The sequence below is a fragment of the Acartia tonsa genome, chromosome 12 (genome assembly GCF_053477335.1).
Source record: "Acartia tonsa isolate MP-2025a chromosome 12, ASM5347733v1, whole genome shotgun sequence".
Lineage (NCBI taxonomy): Eukaryota > Metazoa > Arthropoda > Copepoda > Calanoida > Acartiidae > Acartia > Acartia tonsa.
The window spans coordinates 32,770,915-32,791,205 of record NC_137271.1 but is presented as its reverse complement, the minus strand read 5'-3'; the positions used below and the strand labels follow the sequence as shown (position 1 = coordinate 32,791,205).

Genomic DNA, 20,291 nt, shown 5'->3' with positions numbered 1-20,291 from the left:
ACAACATCCATAAAAGCAAAGCTCTAAAATCAGATTGTAGGACAAACAAACATTAACAATTGAAGAGTGTCGGAATTATTATTGCTTAAACACAGGATATACTGTTAAGTGTTAGGTAATGAATATACATACATTTTTAAACTTGATTATAGAGATGATTTGCTTATAATATTGAACCTAGATGCCATATAAGAATTATTATTCCATTGATTAGATGAGTAAGATAATGTTGTAATTATGAAATCAGTTTTTAAAAACTTAATTTTGAAATCGATAGGACAGTTTTAACATACATTAACGATACGAGTTATCAATCTCGGACGCACGCGCCGCGCGCGAACCTTAAATGTGGAAAAAACATCGCTTTTAATAATAAGTATAATATAATGTTAACTTCCCTCCGGTTATTAAAACACAGGAAGTAAATTTGATGATAAGAAAAATAAAGATAAGAATTAAAATAATTGCAACGATAACCATAAAAATTGTAAGGGAAAATAGGGTTAAGTGCTAGTTGAGCCCTGTTAACCTCTTCTCACAAATCGAAAATAATGGGAATGGAGGGGCGATACCTGCAGTACCCTTACTGCGGGCACGCTGGGCGAACTTGTACACAATATAACCTAACCTATACTGACCTAAAGTAAAATAACAAACATAAAATCTATTTTGAAAAAAAATCTACCTTCTTCCCCATCCTCTGGTTTTTGTTCCATTAGCTCTGAGTCATCAAACTCGAGGCCTGGCTCATAATCATGGTAGTCGGATAGGCTAGGGTAGGGGTCCTCTACCTATATAAAGAAGAACAATTATATCAATAATTAGCGTAGCTATCGGAGAAAAAAAATCGTTAATGTTAAATGTAATCATGAAAATTCAACTTAAGAAGTATTTTTGTTTTTATTGATTTCAAGATTTTTTTGTGTGTAAATATAAAAAATTCTTATTTTCACCATGGGCTAGAAAATTCTTCTAAAAAAAGTTACAACAATGGATATAGAATATACGTGGATATTATGACAGGGGAAAAATTGTCGCCATTTTAGGTTGCTAATGTAAACATCATTTATTGGTCAGTTCGTTGATCCAGTAGGAGTGAAGGGGGTGTGCAGTGCACTGTGGGATCGTTATTTTAGACAGCTAAAACTTTTCTCTTAATTAGTGTACATTTTAATCTGGTATAAGATCCAAGTAATGATAATTCCATTGTAACAACCACATGTAAGTAACTTATTAAAAAGTATTGACCTCACAAAACAAATTAAACAGAGTATCTTTAGACACTGTTAATAAAATGTTAGGCTCACCTCAAATTTTTGTTGTGTAAGACTTTGACCTCTCGGCTCCATGGTTCTAACATTAAATGTCTAAAACAACACTAAAAGTCAATAGTTCCATTATAGATAGTTTTATATGTGTTGATTTCTATAACAAGGAGATCTACAAAGGATTTATTAGGGTTTATGACATATTCGAAATTGTCTATCTATTGGTTATTCTCTATGTGCCATGGCCCATTTTAGAAATGAAAATTAGCCACCTATTATTTATCATTTTTTTGACAGACCCTGGATATAGAGTAGCTGCACTACTTATACATTTAAATTAACTAGAATGGAACTTTCCTTATGGCATAAATCGGCACAGTGTCTCTCTATTGGTTATTCTCTATGTGCCATTTAAGAACTGAAAACCAGCACATTATTATTCAAACTATCTGAAAGTATTTCATTGGCACATTTAATATTAATAATTATAGACCAATAATACTTAGATATAATAATTGGGATTCCTTATCATAACAAAGAGTTGATTAATATCTACCACTGTCCTCACGAAAACACGAACTCTAATTCGTTGATTTATAAACTTTGGTTATTTTTATTTAACCTTGATTGGTTAGTTAAAAACCAGCAGTGTCCAAACTTTACAGCTAGTAGTTTTAATCTACATATGTGGTAAATTTGTTTATTATCATTGTAGATGTAGAATAAATTTATCGTCCATAGTCTTATCCCTATTCAATTCTATGTAGCAATTCTAGTTTTCTAAAGCTTAACATACTTTTTTAAATATTTACCTAGCTAGATTAGAAACAGAAATAATAACGCTTGTAATCCCCTTGTAAAAAAAAATAACATCACAAAACTTTGTTACTTAACAACTTTTCATTGACTAATGGTTAACAAGTCTTTTGGTTGTAGTAGCGCAGCTACGTTAAAATTAGAATATATTCATACTTCCGTCTTATAAGTATTTCAACAAGAAATTCAACTGTTATCTATTTTATAACACAGTTATAATATAGGAGTATGAATTTTGTGTTTAATTTCTTTAATCACTAAGCTGGCCACAATTAAGAATAAAAAAGACATTTACATTATCCTTTAATGCCGTATATCCCCGGGAAATAAAGGGATAAGACAATGGCCGATAAATTGATATACAGCCCCAATGATAACACACAAAATAACCCCTTCTGTAGATTAAAATTAGTAGTTGAAACGTTTGAATACTCAACTTAATTAAACAACAAAGTCCCCAAAGTTTTAAAGCCAACAAACAAGAGAACGTTATTATAAATAGCCCATAGCCCCCTCTCTCTTTGCGTATATCCAATGTTGAGCTGCCGTGCCAACAATTGTCCTTGTTATAAATGAAAGTGGTTAGCATAGAATATTTATGCAGTCTGAGACCCTTTCAAGATAACTACAGCTTTATAAACTGTCAAATTTCCAAAAACAAAATTACATTCTTATTACATTGTTATTGACAAAGAAAACAAAAATTAAACGAGCCCTTACTTTATGTACCTAATCAAAATAGATTTCTTAAAGATAACTTTTGTGCACAGGTATGTCAAAAATGCAACAACTTGTTATAATTCTTGTTATAATTTTGCCGAATTTTCTTGCAGTAAAGTGTTATAAATAATTATAGACAAATTGCATAATGTCAAACATTAAACAAGGATAATTATGTCTATAGGAAGCACCGCTTAAACAATCAAAAGTGTTAATTTTTGTAATGTAGTCAGTAAATATAATATAACATTGTTGTTTGGAAGCCACATTTAATTTTAGACAATTTTGTTTCTAAATTTTCCTAATATGTGTAATATCTCCCAAATATTTTTTTAACGAGATCATATTTGTTTTGTACTAAATAAAGTAAGGGGCGTCGTAGCTCAGTGGTAACGCACTGACTTACGGTGATGAGAGTTCGAGTTCTAGTACCCATGTGGCAACTAGAATTTCTCAGTTGAATACATTCACGCAACTTCCCCTGGTTGTGTAAGAAGGGGATTATTGAGTAAGTTTGGATACTTAATAGTCAAGTACATAATATCAGTACAACCCTTATCCCAAGCTCCTCTACGGAGAGCGTCATTCATTACGGTGACTTAATTTGGGACACCTGCCATACTCGGCGAGGGTGAGGTAATAATGAGTAGCTCTCATGAGATAGCGGGTCAAGTCATAATGTGCTTGAACGTGGAGCTTGATAGCCCTAGTGGCTATACAAAAGTGTCTCAGCCTACTCCATGACTACTTAGGGCCAAACCCTAAGTAACTATGGCTAATCAATCAATCAACTAAATAAAGTAAATTTAATTCTCACTAGAATATCCTTTTAAAAAGTTACGAGTAAGAAAAAAAGTAAATAACATTTTAATACTGATACAGAAAATCTAGATTCTGAACAAATAACATTTTAAGAGCAAAGCTACATAAACTTACTAAGTCGGCCAGCCTGCATTGCTTTTTCATTTTATTACCAATGCATAATAATTTCTGTCCAACTCTTTTACTGGATTTTTTCATGAACTTTGCTCCATTTTTCTATCAATCTATAAAGTTGGGTAAGCTGCTTTGTGGCAGATTCCAAAACGCTCGGTAATGCTGAATCATAACTAAACTTCAAGACGCTACATGCAGGAAACGAATTGTAACAATACAGTGTAACTCAGCTCTAGAAATCACCTTCTCCAATTGCTGGCACCTTAAAACCGGCATTTTATTGTGATGTGACTCATAACCAAATTCCATGAATACTATGGCCGTCATGACTATCGTGACTACTAGGACCATTATAACCAAATAATATGACCATTATGACCAACTGTTATGACAGACTATCATGACCACATAGTTTGCCATGTCCTCACAGCCTCAAGACCAACGTCTGACAACACCTGAAAATGAAACACAAAAATATTATCAGAATCACAAAAATTTGATTAGACAGCCTTTTTCTCAAGTTTCTAGTCGTGAGTTTCCATGTTATGAGCCAATGAAAATCCACTACTTAAACTATTAACGTCATGTAACTGACTTGGTGGCAGAAAGTTTGTATATTAATGACGCGGCTTAGACTAAGACTCGAGAACCCATTAACACGTGACCTCAACAAAAACTATTAATAAAAAATCAAAATTATTACATATTATTGTACAATTCCATGCTTAAAATGTTACCTATAATCTAAAAAAATATTTTAACGATTTTTTATTGGATAATATTTTCATACCTAGGAATATGCAATCTAGTTTTTATGTTTGGTTTAGTAAAGTTTCGAAAATTCTATGAGTGTTAAGTAATAGAACCCTGTGGGGTTTAATGAACCTAACCTTATCTGTAAAAGCCGGCATATCCTTGATGGTCACATCAAAATCCCACGGCTTCTCTATCAGGCATCCGGAATAGAATCCGTTGACAAAATGTTTGACGGTTGTCGATAAAACGGCCCATTTGTTCGTTGCCGGGTCATAACATTCCACCTACAATTAAATTAATAGTGTGATTTTAGATTTAACCCCACAATAACACGGCTCCTTAAAACTCAAATAAAAAGTTGTAATTTAAAGCTCTACCTAGGTTTTACAATTAAGGTCTATTTTTTAAATTTTAAACAAAAAGTTGAATTACATATTCTATATAAGAGATATGTACCACGAGATTTATTACTTGGATCTTACACCAGTTTATCATTTACTCTAATAAAGTGAAACTCTTAGCTGGCTAAAAATAACGAACCCCTATCCCTTACTCTCCTACTGGATGAACGAATTGACTAATAAATTGACGACAATTTTTGCCCTATCATAATATCCACGTATATTCTATATCCATTTATGTGCCGCCCCCACCCAACCAAAAAAAAAAAGATTTGGCGCCCTTGACTAAAAAATGACAAGGTATAACCTGTCCATAAGAGTTTCCCTCGCCGCCAAAAACGTACAGTTTGCCCCTGTAGGGTGTGAGTACAGGATTGGAGCGGGCAAAATGAGTTTCTGGTAGCTGCTTCCATTGCAGGGATTCAGGATCAAACATCTCCGCCTGAAAAATTAATTTGGATAAAAGAGCATAAAGCAATTTACTACCAAACGAAAAAAGTCTTCACCACTGGAGCCAGATAATTGTCTGGGTTATACATCTATACTTATACATTTATTTTTCTTCCTAACTAAGACAGAAGCACATGGACACAAATATTTCTTTAAAAATATAAATGCCTTCTCCTTAGTTAGTAGAGAAGCAAATCTATAAGTTGAAATGTCCGTCCGTCTGTCCTTTAGAATAAGTAAATTCCACGTTTCATGTCTCCAATCAACATATACACAACTACTCAAAATGTAAGTATTTCTGTCTATTATGCAGCATTTGAAACTATTATTCTGTTGGAGAATTATAATTCTTCACAGTTGCTATTACAGATAAATGTTTTGAATTTTGTGTGATAATTAAAAAAATGAGAGTATATTCTTTTGCTCTCATTAGCTTGGCTATTAATTTTCTTTTATATTTATGAGCTTTGCTCCTCAAGAATGTTGTCACCCTTGTTTTGGTTATTATTTTACTAGAAATACAGATGTACATGATGTTATATTTGTTCAAGATATTTATAAAGCAAGAGTAACAAAATAAAAGAAAAAGAAACTTGGATAATATAAAACTTTTAGCTACAATTAAAGATAAAATAGGCTAATAGTTTAAAAATCTATAATACAAAGTAAAACGATGTCTGTCTGTTTGTTTGTTTGTCTGTCTGTCTGTTTGTAGCGAAGGATCTCGCTAACCGCTGAACCGATCGGGTTCTCCTTAACAGGGTAGATTCTCATATGTCCCGGGAAGGTTTATAACTATTTTGGGGGAGGGTACCACCACCCTCCCTAGAGAAATTAATTTTTTTTTAAATATCTCAATTTTAAAAAGAGAGTTCAACGAAAAACAAACGTCAAACGTAAAATGTTTTTTTACTTTTTCTTTTAAAATCAAAAATAAGAAATTGAATTATTAAATTCGACTCTCTCCTCCTCAAATGCCCCTAGAGGCCTCTAGGGGCGTAGCCGCTAGTATGATATAAAATAGTATCAAATCAACGTTCCAAATATCATGACTAAGATATAAACAATCTATCCATTAAAAAATAACCTACCATTTCCTCTAAATTGCATAAATAGTCTCTGGCATTCGCATACTGACGTAAAGACCCTAATTGTAGAAAGCTTCGCTTCTTCCAAGTTCTGGTAAACTCAAAATAAGATTACAACTGGGAGACCGCTTAATAATTTGTTTGTAACCACATGTGTTACAAAAATAATATACCTACAGAGTTTGGGCATTACAAAGTACAAAACTTTTTAAATTGAACAAAATTTCCATACTATTTTGCAATTATACTTGCGGGTGCGCTCATAGCCTCTAGGCGCTCTGTATTCAAAGAGGCAAAAAGGGGGCTGAGAAATAGCTTAAAACCAAAACCTAAATCTGAAAATTAAATAGCCTAGAACCATCATAGGTTCTGTGTGAATCTTTCTTAAAATAAATTAGTAGTTATTGAGATATCTTAGGATTCTTATTAATAACCCGTACTACTTCTATATTATAATATAACTAATGGTCGCGTCCCTAAAATTCAAGGACTGCGGGGGAGGGGGGAGGCATTTAATAGCCTAAAGCCATCCCAAATATTAAATCTAAAAATGAACTGGTCTGAAACCATCGCAAAACCTATTTAAAGTAAAATAGAATTCAATCAATTGAGAAATTAATGAAATTTTTAGCTTCAAAAAAAACTTACCTATTGCATTATATATGTAGGTAATAGGATTTTAAAAATAGCGTTCGCTGATTAAAATTACTTTTGCGCATTGTATTTGTCACGTTTTAACTGTATTTAACAAAGTAAAAGTTGGACACAGACAATACCAATATTACCTTGTTGTAGAGTAGCTGCACTACTTTAAATAAACAAACCTTATAACACGTTTCTAGGGTTTGAACACATCCCCCTACGAGGTATATTTTCCCGTCCATAACTGCTATCCCACTCTTCATTCGAATATCTATAATTATAAGTACACCATTTTAAACCTTACATTTTTACAAATAGGTAATAAAAGACTAAATAATATCCCAAAACATACAACAAATACAAAGCATTTTCTTCATTCTCTAAAACCGATTTAAATATCATAATGGGTTGATGAATATAGATTAACATGAAACTACTCTATATTATTACAGACACATTATAATAATAATGCTATTTTTGAGTTTAACATATCAACAATCAAAAGTTAACCCCCCCCCCCCTTCTTTATTAAGTGTAAAATCAAAGTCACAGTTTAATTTTCTATTATATCTCTTTTATAAGAGATGATAATGAGCCTTTTTTAATTGAAATATATTTCGGAATAAAATTGGGTTGATAATGATTTTTAACTGACCGTTTTTTTGCCTAAAGAAAGTCAACATCAAACAAGAAAATTACAGGCTACTGAAGTAAAACATATCGACAGATAGATGGACGTTCTATAAATAAATGTAGCTGCGCTACTTAAGTTCTAACCTGCATATTCAGAAATAGTTTCCCATGAGTTTGTATTTGGACTAAATTTCTCCACCGTTTTTACCATTCCTTAAAAATGAAAATTTATTATCTAGATTATAAAATTTTGATTATAGATATGCTTTGCTTATAACAATGTAATATATTTGTCCTGGTAATCCATATTTCAAAAGCCAAACATCGTGTTAAAAAATGGTAATAATTATAGAGTAGCTACGCTTTTTAAATAATACCGGACTACTACAGGAATTGTCATGCGAAATTTAAAATCGAACAGACAAGCAAAAATAAAAGAACTAAATTAAAGATAAGAGCTATCTATTGAGGAGAGACATGAATTCAGAAAAGCTCCCTTCATATTTAATTTACATAGGAAAAAGTAAAAAGAAAAGAAAGAAAATGCTTTCACTAGCTATCCTATTAATTATATAAACACTTCTCTCCAATTTCAAATAAAGAGCTTCTAGATGCTATGGGCCAAGACGCTAGTAATATTGACTACTATCTTTTTTACTGACTTACCTTGACCGTCCCAGCCGCCAATTATATAAATACTGCCATTTAACTCCACGGCCATGTGAGATACCCGTTTGGTCAACATACTTGGTCCCTAAATAAAACAAGGATGATTGTGTCTATACGTAGCTAAGCAATTTTAAGTAAACGTTAACTTATTACATAGACAACCAAAGTTTTTAAACCACGTTACTTTATTCGAATTTTGGTACTTTTGTTGTCCAAATAAGTATTGTCCAAACTTTTCAACCAAAAGTTTTAAACCACAGAAAAAGTATTTTGTTTATCATCAGTATGGATGTATAATATTATCAATTGTCTTCTATTGTTTTATCCCATAAGATTGCTGTAGGTAGTAGAAGAGATAAATACAGTGTGTTTTTTTTTATGAGAACTTTTTTGAAAGCAATTTTACCCCACTTATAGTTATCAGAATTTAATGATTAATGGCTTATTTTCTTAGTTTTTTAATGCAATTAATAGAACATTAAAAAAATATTTCAGTTTTTAATTAAAAAGTACAGTAAAATCTAAATTTCAAAACTTAGGTGTCAACATATAAAAATGGTTTTAGCGCATTTTCCTTAAAAAAATGGATTTTCTGTAGTCGACTTTGGGGGGCCAGTACTCCCTCCCTGGTTGAGATATGACCTTCAAACTTTGATATGTTCAATTACATGTCCCTAATAGTATATGTATACATTTTTAGCTCTATATCTCAACTTTGAAGTGTTTAGCAGCCATTCTTGCAAAAGGTTGATTATTTGAGCATAAGAAAAATGCGCTAAAACCATTTTTAGATGTTGACACCTAAGTTTTGAATTTTAGATTTTACTGTACTTTTTAAATAAAAACTGAAATATTTTTTTGTTGTTCTATTAATTGCCTTGAAAAACGTAGAAAATAAGCCATTAATCATTAAATTCTGATAACTATAAGTGGGGTAAAATTGCTTTCAAAAAAGTTCTCATAAAAAAAAACACACTGTATATTAAAGTCTATACCTACTAAAGAAATTTTGCTCTTAAAAGATATCTTTGTGATTGTTCTTTGTCGGACAATGGGTGTGTCTGGCAATGGATATCGGACAAACGTGGATGTATTGACAGGGGAAAATTTTTCGTCAATTTAATTTACTAATATATTATATAGGCCTCATTTATTGGTCAGTTAGTAGTAAAGTAGGGGATAGGGTAATTCAGGAGTATAGTTATTTTAGCCAGCTGCGAGCATCCCTGTATCAAATTACGTGAAAATTTAGTGCAACATCCATGTTATAGTATATCGTCTTGTCTGACTATGTGTTCAAATTACTTACATACCAAGCAATGCCTGTGATTTATAGATTTGGTACGTTACTAAAACAACTAGGTACCTGTTTCCACTCTCTGCCCACCCCTTCCTCGACAGGTAGGGAAAGGTCCAGGTACTCCACAGAATTTGTTGGCATCGAGCTGGACCCGGAGCCTCCAAGAACATAACAAACATCTCCAAGTAATACACTCTAAAAAAGATATTTTTATGATAGTGATTTAAAGACTTTAGCTGATAAAAAATTTTCTTTGTGCTCAGTTGTCTCGTAAAATTGGACTGTAAACAATAATGGTGCTTTAAGTTTTATTAACATGGTCTCTATTTTATGCTTAAAAATTTTGGGGACTGTTATTTAATCTTGATGAGTTGATTCAAACACGCAGTGTCTACACTTTTCCACCAATACTTTTAATCTTTGAAGGCGCAAATTTGTTAATCATTATTGTGACTTACTTCACCTCTCCTCGAGTGTTCCTACAGGCCTTTAGGGGCGAGGCCGCTAGTATTACATAAAGAAGTATTAACTTTTATTTGATCGTGAGGATATCATGTCAATTTTAGGGAATTTTAAACATAGGTCCCGGGATGGTCTTAGGCTTTTTATTTAAATATTCAAGTCTTCAGAAGGTTTTTGGATCTTTATCGGCCCTATCCCCTAGATGCTAGGGCGAATCCACTAGTTTTTCAATCCATAAAATATTGATTATTGTGTACCTGGTGTCTTTTCCTAGGAATTCCAAGTCTCGAGTGTTTCTCCATTTTTCTAGTTTCTAATGTCAGAGTGTACACCTAGAAAAGGACAATTATGAATTTTAGCGGAACAAAAATCCATAAAAACAGATTTTAAACGATGCTTACCTAACAGATTTTAAACAAATGATGCTAACTCCGCAAGGAGTAGTTTTTATAAATAAAGTTGTAGAAAATAATCCCTATTAAAACCAACCGTTCGTTTTATACAAAATGTATACCTGGCCGCTTAACTCAATGCTAGTACTTCCACTTTCCTCATCATAACGTTGATATTGACCTAGAATGGATATAAATAAATAGTTATCTACTAGTTTCATAGGAAGTTGGCCGTGGGTAATCTAATTTAGCAAAGTTTTAGATGTTCTATCTATAATTCAAAGTATATCTATCCGTGGGTTAAAAGTTTAAGATGTGGCTTCTCTACAATGGAGAACCCAATCGGTTTGATTGTTAGCTTGATATTGAAGGACAAGCAAAAAACCTGACGTTTTTACTAGCGTTGCGGAGCCGGGAGCCGTGAAGCCGCCATATTTTGCTGGAGCCGGAGCCGTAATTTTCGTGAAAAAACGGCTCCGAACTTGATAATAAAATAAAGAGACTTTTTATAAATAATAATTTGGTAACTCTGTTTAATCATGTGCAAATGCTCTTTTTAAGTTTTTCAAGTCCATTTTTTATCAAAAATTGAACTTTTAAAACCTTCAAAAGTAAAAAATAAAAAATATTTTTTATGGGGAAAAAATATGTCGAGTTTTTCTTGATTTTAGGCCGGAGCCGGAGCTGAAGCCGTATTTCCAGATACGGCTCCGCGGAGCCGCACCAAAATCAAACGGATCCGCCACGCTGGTTTTTACTACAACTGTCTAAGCTAGTGGCTTAGCCCTATCGTCTAGGGGAGGGTTGGGGTTACTTCAATGTCAAAAAAATATCCTAAAATTACCCCAAGACATGTAGAAAGCTAGCTTAATCCCAATCGAACCTGCATTTTTTTCTCAATATCTTTGGCTTCAGAAAAAAAAACCTTACATCGATGTTTGAAATAAGGATTAATGTATGTATATATTGTAGGTATAATGTATAATTTAAATTTTCACTCTTTTACCTTCAATGCAATATATAGTACCGGCATGAGCTACAAAGGTCGAGTCCTCGCGATGCTTCGCCTCCGGGTCTGTTACCTACAAATATTAAAAAACTTTATTAGTTAGGTTTAATGTGTGTAACAAATGGGGTGTAACACTGGAACTATTGTAGTAGAAGGGAAGGACATTGACTGTAAATTACACTGGTACCTAAAGTTTTGCAAAAATAAACTGTTTGACTAAAAAACTTTAGTGCCCTCGAACTTCGTTTGGTTTTTTATCTAATAGTGTCCAAACTAGGGTTGGGCCGGATACTTTTTTGGCCGGATACCGGATATCCGGCTGATTTCTAATGCCGGATATCCGTTTCCGGCAGGATATCTGGCCAACGTTCGATATCCGGCAATTTACCGGATATCCGGCCGGATAACCGGATATCCGGCGTCAAAAATCAGCCGGATATCATGTAACCGGATAGTTTTATTGTCCGGTATCCGGCCGGATAATCGGCCACACCGGATATCCGGCCCAACCCTAGTCCAAACTTTCCAACCGATAACTTACATAAAATAAATTGTCTTATTCAACAAAATCCCTGGATTTTAAGAATACTACTTATATAAACAGTACATTCATTCCTTTACATTTTTTTGTTTTTGTTCAATTGTATTCACTGAAATAGCAGGTCACATAAGCATAACCAACAATCAAACAGACCAGAGATCTAAAGGGATAATACATTTACCGAAAAATTGATGTAAAACTCCAATAATGATTCACAAAATTACCCCTTCTGTAGATTACCTATTAAAAAGTAGCATTTCTACAAACATACCTTGAAAGTACACCAGGCAGATTTTTCAAAGTCATAAAGAACTGGGGGTATCTTGAACCAAGTTGATGTACTGGTGCCCTGTAATAGAAGGTTCAAATATAAAACAAGTACATTATCAGGAACAAGAGACCAGGATTCTGACTAACCATTTTAAGTTAAATTTCTCCAATTTATTCTTCCTCCCCCTCTCTTACCTAATTCCTTTTAGTTACAGCACAAAAAAATAAGCTTACATTACAACACAAAAATAGTCAAATTTTCAGCAATTTCAAATGAAATTAATATGCTGAATCACAGCTCTGTTGTACATTATATCCATAAGTAGCACAGCAACAAGGATCTAGTATTGTATAATCCTTTTATTAATTGGAAAGTATTACACAAATGAATGTGTGTTTGGTTTGGATTAAAAGATGGTTGGACTTAACAATTCATGCATTCATACTTGTCAATATATCTTTCATTTTAGCTAATTTCATTTAAGCAAATTCTAAAATTCTAATACCTGTAGAAATAAAAGTTGATTTGACCGTCGATATTGTTGCGTCATTGGTTGTAGACTAACAGATAGATCACCGCTTTCTTTTAACCCTCGCTTGACATTCAAAACATCTTCTATATTTTGTCTACATCTAAAAAATATAAAAATGATTAGGTACCTACCTAGTATAAACCTGAGCCAAAAGATACAACTAAGGACATGAGTTGCTTTTGCACAAAGTACCCTAGTAAGCACAGATATGCCCCCCCCCCCCCTCCTTTGAACACTACTATTTCTGAGCCAACCAACCACAATTCAATGAAAGTACCAAAAGTTCTTTAAAAGGGTTAAAAAGGGTTTGAAACCTTGGGTACAAGTGTATTTTACAGTCAATACCCCCTCCCTAGCTAATATTGCACTTCCAGGTAGAGAAAGACTGTCATCGTACCTTTTGCTATTGATGACTAGTTGATTATTTTTGATCAGATTATCCAGGTACTGTTCACTAAGCAGAGAATATCTTACAGTAGAGGTTAGCTCGTCAAAACTTGATAACCGGTTTTCCTAAAGTATAACAAGGATTGGGTAGTATATGTCATGTTTGTCTATTACTTTGAGTTAGTTGGGTTAGGATACCTATGTGGTATTCGGCAACCCCGCAGTTTAAGGGCACAGCAGGTAGTATAGCCTTTTACCCTTGCCCTCATTTCTAATTTATTAAACAAGAGTGGGGGGTATCAAACTAACTAGCCACTGCACTTGTTGGAAATAATTTTAATATTCTTGATGGACAATCTTTTTGTTATTAGAGGCTCTAATTTCAGAGATAAAATTTGTAAATTTTTAAAAAGATGTTGATTTAAACAGGACTATCCACGAACCAGAGCAAGTGATTCTAAGCATCTTCCAGCATTGACCCATAGTATTTTTTAGTAAAGATACTAGGTTTATGTTTAATATTTGCTTTATCGACTAAAAAGTTAGGTTTTATCATTGTTTTATATGAAAAAAAAAAATTGAAATGTAAAGCAATTTTTAAAGCAATATGCAATGCACTCACACAAACGAACAACTTACTACTGATTAAAAAAGATAAACTACCTTATCATGAAGTATCCACCGTTCTACAGAGGTAAATATACTTTCTTCAGAACTGACAATTAAATCCTGTCAAGAGACCAACATTTTAACTATGATAAGGTGATATAACACTAAATCAAATACTTCAGGTCATTTAGGAGATTGCGAGATTGATACAGCTTTGGTTCCCTTACTCTGTCTATATATATAATTCTAATAATATTTCTAATTTATAGCAGCGTAGTAACTAGTAAGTGCATATGACCACCATCCTTTTTTGGTTATGCTTTTAGATAGAAGTCTGGAAATTATGGTAAAGATTCTCATTTATATAATATTCTGTAAATCACTTTGGTCAATTTGTTTTGGCATTTTTATGTATTATTCATTCATTTTAATGTATTTATCATTATTGATTATTATCTTGTTATAATGTTGATTTTCCTGTGAATTGAGCAGTTTCATGACATCCTTTAAACTCAACTTTTTAAAGTCTTCACTCTGGGATACAAATTCAAACCTGTTTTTAAAGTTGTGTGTTATTTTTCTGTACCTAGATTCCAAAAAGACGGTAAACAATGGATTGTAAATAACTCTGCACATTTAGACATGCTATTGCTACGCTACTTAGTACTTATGTATAATACTGTAATTGATATTTTTTTTAAACACACAACTGTGTTAACCCAGGGAAAGAGAGGACATTGGGCTCTGGTCCCCAAGGTTTAAAATGATGGTTTCTTATTCGTAGGTTTAACGTATATGGGGACTTCTATTGAATTTTGATTGGTTGTATCAGTAAGTTGAATATCCAAACATTTTAAACACTGATTGTAATCTACAGAATGGGTAATTTTGTGTATCAATATTGGCCGGGAATGTTTATCAATTTATCGGCCATTGTTTTATCCTTTTAGATCCCTGGTCTAACCTCTCATTGATATATTTATTACCTCTATTTTTTTAATTAGGTATATAAAGAAGTTATTGATCCGCTCCTAATGTTTTATATTGTCCTTGTTATTATATTTATATCAACACACAACATCTATACCTAACCTATCATTGATATATTTATTAGCTCTGAGTTCTAGCTCAGCACATACAAACATGTTCGCCAAAGTTCTAGATAAAAACATTCATATTTCACTCTTTCATGGATATTTTCATTCATTTTGTTATAGAATTTAGAACTATTTTTAAATTAGTTCTCAAATACCTACCAAACGACTGAATTTACATGTTATGCCCGCACACATGGTTATAAGCGGAATAGAAAGGAATTAAATCAGTTTGGCCTTTAAAATTCTTTTTTTTTAATGGCGGTTTTAAAATTTCCATATATGGCCCAAATTTATTAAACTAAATGGAATGAAAAGTTGGTCTATTACGCGCATTTTCTCGTGCCATTGTTTTTAGTTAAATGTGAATGTTTTCCTTATGCTAAATACATTATAGTCATCTATTAATTTTATCAAAACTTCAGCCGCTGCATCTAAAAATAAAAACAAGGATGATCAAGTCAAATGGTAGCAGAGCTTAGTCAGCAAAATATCTATTATTTAAAAATATTTAATATAATAACTACAGGACATCCATAACTTGTAGAACAAATACCAATGATATTTTGTTCTATTTAAAGTAGATTCTATTCTAATGCTTTTACTAAACTATCGCCATCTGATTTATCCGTCTAGTAATAATATTTCAAGTTTTAAATCAATAAGATGATTTTATCATGAATTAATAGTATCTTGAATTCAGAATGTTTAAGAAAATTCACATATTCATAACATGTGACATTGACTACCTACAGTTTGCATTGGATAATATCTTTATATTCTACGAATATCTATACGAGGTTTGAAAACAATAGAGCTTTTCTAACTTGCCTTTCACGGTCAGAACTATCTGTATCACAATACATACAGAAGTACGATCACGCCTTTAATATAGAAAACCATCCATTTAAACAACAATATAGAAATATCTTAAAATTACCTTTAACTTTTTGTAATAATAGCAGATTAGCACCGATCAATATATCCTTCAAAATTTTAGAGTCAATTTTATTAGAGTTAGGTTTATGGTATGACTATGCTGTCTGTATTATTTTCATTTATAGAATAGCCATGGCTTCATTGTAGATATTAAGGCGTTTATTGCAGCAAAAGAAAGTTTTTTTGAGTACCTATGGCGTACTAGAGACGTTAACATTATAGAAAATCTCCTCTTTATACTTACAAGACATTAAGGCAGTATTTCTTAATCTTGTTTAAGGCAATTTTTTTTCGTGCTTTAGGTATTATGGCTTAAAAGGTTTTTAAAACCAACAGGATAGTTATTTAATAGACATGAATATTATGGAATATTCATGAATCTATGGAAATCATATTAATCATTAAATTACTATGAAACAAATAGATTAATTAATGCATTAAAGATTATTATAATGTAATATATCTTAACATCAGGGATATGGGGATAAGACAATGGAAGATAATCCCATCCCAATATATGAAATTCGTTTTTATTGGCTGGTATTTATAGAGAATGAAATTAGGGTTGTATATTTTAATAATTAATTTGAATTGTCCTCTTCCCCCTGCTCTATATGAATATTACATACTTAATCCTTTTAATTTTGCACTTTTAATTAGTTTTCATTCTGGTAAGGAAAAAATATCTTTATACAGTTTTTACAAATCCCATTATACGCCATTAAAAGCAAGTTATGAAAATGCGAGCTTATTTTTGGCCCTGCAGTCTTTACAAAATGTTTAACAAACGTACATCCTAACCTTTTTCCTATCTTTTTCATGTAGATGTTTGGGACTGACACATAGATAAAAAGTAGGGAGCCAGTTGTTTTAAGAAGTCCTTAAGTTCATATAATTGACGAAAAAGCATTTCAAAAATGAATTGATTAAAAAGGTAGGTAAAAACTATAGGGCTTTTTGAAAAAGGGCATAACATGACTTTAAAATTTTCCTGTGCGTTTTCTTCAGTGATTGTGATTCTTGAGTTGTACAAGAAGTCCAGTAGGGTGCTCAGGGTTGTACTGTCAAAATCTTTTAACTGTACTGTCTTATTCTCCTGAATAATAAAGAAATTATAGAACAGCGCAACAATAGATTTATTTATAAAGTAACAAAATGTTAAAAAAGTGTGTGTCTGCAACAACAAAAAATCTAGATTTTTCAAAATATAACCTGAAACTAATATTCACTGTTCAATTTAAGGCAAATTTTTTTATTGAGAGAAGCGCGATCGAATCAAAATTTATTTGTGTTGCGGACAGTCCTTTAAATCCTTCAAGTACAAGTTACCTTATATGAATATGTTATATAGCAACCATGGTAAAATGAACTAACTATCCAGTATCCATATGGGGCTAAATATAGAATGGCTATGCTTGCTAAATATTACTTTACAGTCACAAATGCTTTATTAAAGAAAGATTTAAAATTGAAAGACAAATTTAACAATGCTAAATTGACCAGAACTTTCCTTTACAAAAGACAGACGATTAAAGCCACTTTAAAGAAAAGTTCTGCTTTAAAATCACTTTGATAACTACTAAATAAATAATCAGCTGATTGATAATAAAGAAAGAATTGTAAGACATGTAGTGACGCATTTTCATAATACAGATGTTATATACAGTGAGGGTATTGAATTGATCCTGGTGCATTCAAGTTACTTTTAAGAGTATTGGAGTGAATGTTATGAGTCCACTTGCCTAGAAAGTATCAAGGATGGATCACACACCGTCATAATTGAGATGTTGAAAATCTACTCACTGCAGCAATTCCCAGTGCATTAATATCTTGCTTGGGGGGAGGAATTGATATGACACCATCTTCTACACCCCTTGCATCACGCTGCTGCTTAATACAAATACAATACCCCCCCCCCCTTCTATTAACATTTTTATATTAAACATTTAAGTGATTAGTGAACAATAAATCTTGTAATAAACCATGTTTTAGTAAGGCCTTAATCATTTTGTTGTAAAGAATAATAAATAACTGCTTAATTATACCCTAATAAAAACAATACCCCAACTAGTAAATGTAAACATTTACCTTAGTTAGAAAATTAGGTACAAAGTGTATAAAAAAAAGTATTATTTTTTCATCATTTGCCAACTTATCTATTTATCTTTACAGTGGAGCTTTTGATAGGACTAGGAAAGGTTTATGTCTATTTTTAGGGATGGTTCTTCTACCTTGCCAAGAGGAAATAAAATTGAAGGGTTCACTTCCCTTCTCTAAAGTACCCTTCCCTAGAAAGCTCTACGGGCGCCGCCACTAGTCGTCAGGTTTTAAGTAGCTTAGCAATGACAAGTCAACCAAAGAGTAAATTTACCCTATTTGCAGTGTAGCTGCTGTTCTAAAACTAACATAATAATATTTGAACATTAATAAAAGCAACTTTAAATATACAAATATTGATGATCTAAATATGAATATTGTGTGTGTGTGTGTGTGTACTGTGTACGGATAATAATATAGCACACGAAATAAATCAATAGTGAGGTAAATGACATTAATAAAACTACACGCATGAGTAAATTAGGAAACCACAAATACGTATAAACTAGATCTTACTTTCAACCCTTTCATCCTTTCATGATAATAAGGAAATTTTAGAAATTCAACAAGAATAATTCAATCATATGTAGCGCAGCTAAAAAATTTGAAAAGTTGAAAAATAAGGACAAATTAAAAAGAACTAAAGAAAAAATTAAATTGGAAAAATCTTATCATCATTTTCAGTAAATGTAAACAGATAAAACAACAAAATATCTCTGCTGGAAGTGTGTTTTAGTACCTTTGACATCCCGACTTACGGAAAATCATCAATTTAATTTTCTAACCTGTTCTACGAAGCCTGGTTGAAACATTCTATCAAAATACGGGGAACAAGAACAGAGCACAGCCTTGTGAGCGGAAAATTGTTGTCCTTCCGCCTCCAATATTACATCGGTAAACCTACAAGAGGAAAAATAAGCTAACTAGCTAAAGTGACAAGTAACGTACTTAAGAATTTATTGACACCAAAAAGATATTCATTTTTAAACAAAATTATTTAGACTTGTAGACTAGTACTAAACTAAAAGAAGACGTTAATTGTACCTATCCATAGTCTTACGCTTTTGTTGTAGAAAGGTCTGTTATGGTATGAAACCCCCTAACAGTACAGAATGACAGACAGACAGATATTATAGAGTATCTTCCGTTTTAAACGTTCAATCGTGGAGGTAAAAGGTTGTTTACAACTTTACCCCCCTCAAATTTTAAAATTCTTAATTCTACCTTCCTCAAAATTTTTTAAATTACATGAATTTACTGGCCCTCAAACCTTTGAAACCCCTCCTATTACCCCCCTCAAAATGAAAAAAGCTTGGACGTCCCTGGTATCTGTGCTAAATTAATAGATATAAATCTACCTGCCCTCCCTACGCATTGTATCCATAGTCTTGAGCGCATTTTGAGCATGGTCAGATTGTATTGTTTTGGCATATTTTAACAAAGTAGGAAATTTTAAATCAACTTCCATTGTTGATCTACTTGATTTAGTGTTTTATCATGTGCATTTTGATCTCTAGAACAATTCTAAAACAAACTATTTGCTTTTTAAATCTTTGTGTACTTTTATGAAACTAATCTAGGTTGGTTTGTTCAAACTTAAAGTATCCAAACTTTTAAACCAATATATAACAAAGCTGGAAATAACGGTCTTTTATCAATCATTTATATTAAAAGATAGATATGTAGTACGTGTGAACATCAATTTTATAGTTAATCGCTTTAGTTTTATTCTTAAGATCCCTGTACTCGGAAACGATACAATTTACAGAAAGAAAAAGGAAAACTTTTCATCAAAAAGAAATTCTTCTGTTTAGAAAATAAAGTAAGTAATTTTAAGTTCAACTTTAAGAAAAAAAACATATTCAAACCAATTATATAGCTTTAATTATGTATTCAAAAAATAATTTTCATAGAAAAAAAACTGATTAAACAATTAAAAAGGTCACTTTTTCTGTCACCTATATACAAAAAAAGGACATTTTTAAGGACAACAATACAAATTCAAATAAATTCAAGAATTTGACTTATACCTACTAGGTTTAAATTTAACATAAAAAACACATTTCGCTAAAATTCACTTATAAAGATAAGAAATACATTATTTTGACAGGACCACTAATTAAAAAATTTCACTTGTTCAAAAAATTTCTCTCAAAGTTATTTGTTGTCATTTTTATCCTCGGCATTTGCGCTGTAAAAATGTCGTATTGTTTTTTTTTCATTTACGACGAGCTTTTGGTGAAATGTCATAATTATATGTACATTATTTCTCTGATTAA

The 20,291-nt window shown here is 32.0% G+C and overlaps 2 protein-coding genes across 5 annotated transcripts in view; both read right to left on the bottom strand.

Annotated features, from left to right (window-relative positions):
- LOC145334533 (rho GTPase-activating protein 8-like) overlaps positions 1-1,725 on the bottom strand; it is a 17,908-nt gene extending 16,183 nt beyond the window's left edge. For 3 of the 4 annotated variants that reach the window (XR_013884852.1, XR_013884853.1, XM_080179993.1), the window contains exons 1-3: positions 1,628-1,725; positions 1,308-1,380; positions 686-791 (exon numbers count right to left, since the gene is read on the bottom strand). Coding sequence is in view for 2 of the 4 variants with exons in the window: in XM_080179993.1 (XP_080036119.1) it covers positions 686-791; positions 1,308-1,349 (148 nt within the window). In the remaining 2 variants the exon portion in view is untranslated. The remainder of the gene's footprint in view (positions 1-685; positions 792-1,307; positions 1,381-1,627) is intronic. The other variant, XM_080179994.1, reaches the window with a different exon arrangement.
- On the bottom strand, positions 1,718-20,207 carry LOC145334532 (kelch-like protein 25). Its single transcript, XM_080179992.1, has 21 exons — positions 19,371-20,207; positions 18,798-18,912; positions 16,909-17,011; positions 15,917-15,964; positions 15,355-15,410; positions 14,975-15,042; positions 14,364-14,435; positions 13,937-14,006; positions 13,284-13,399; positions 12,860-12,986; positions 12,355-12,432; positions 11,540-11,615; positions 10,656-10,714; positions 10,399-10,473; positions 9,746-9,874; positions 8,377-8,464; positions 7,855-7,923; positions 7,260-7,348; positions 5,205-5,339; positions 4,631-4,780; positions 1,718-4,195 (listed from the first exon to the last, which is right to left on the bottom strand). Exons 1-21 carry the CDS (start codon positions 19,478-19,480, stop codon positions 4,139-4,141), a joined length of 1,890 nt encoding a protein of 629 aa, XP_080036118.1. The 5' UTR covers positions 19,481-20,207; the 3' UTR covers positions 1,718-4,138.
- Positions 20,208-20,291: the final 84 nt, after the last annotated feature.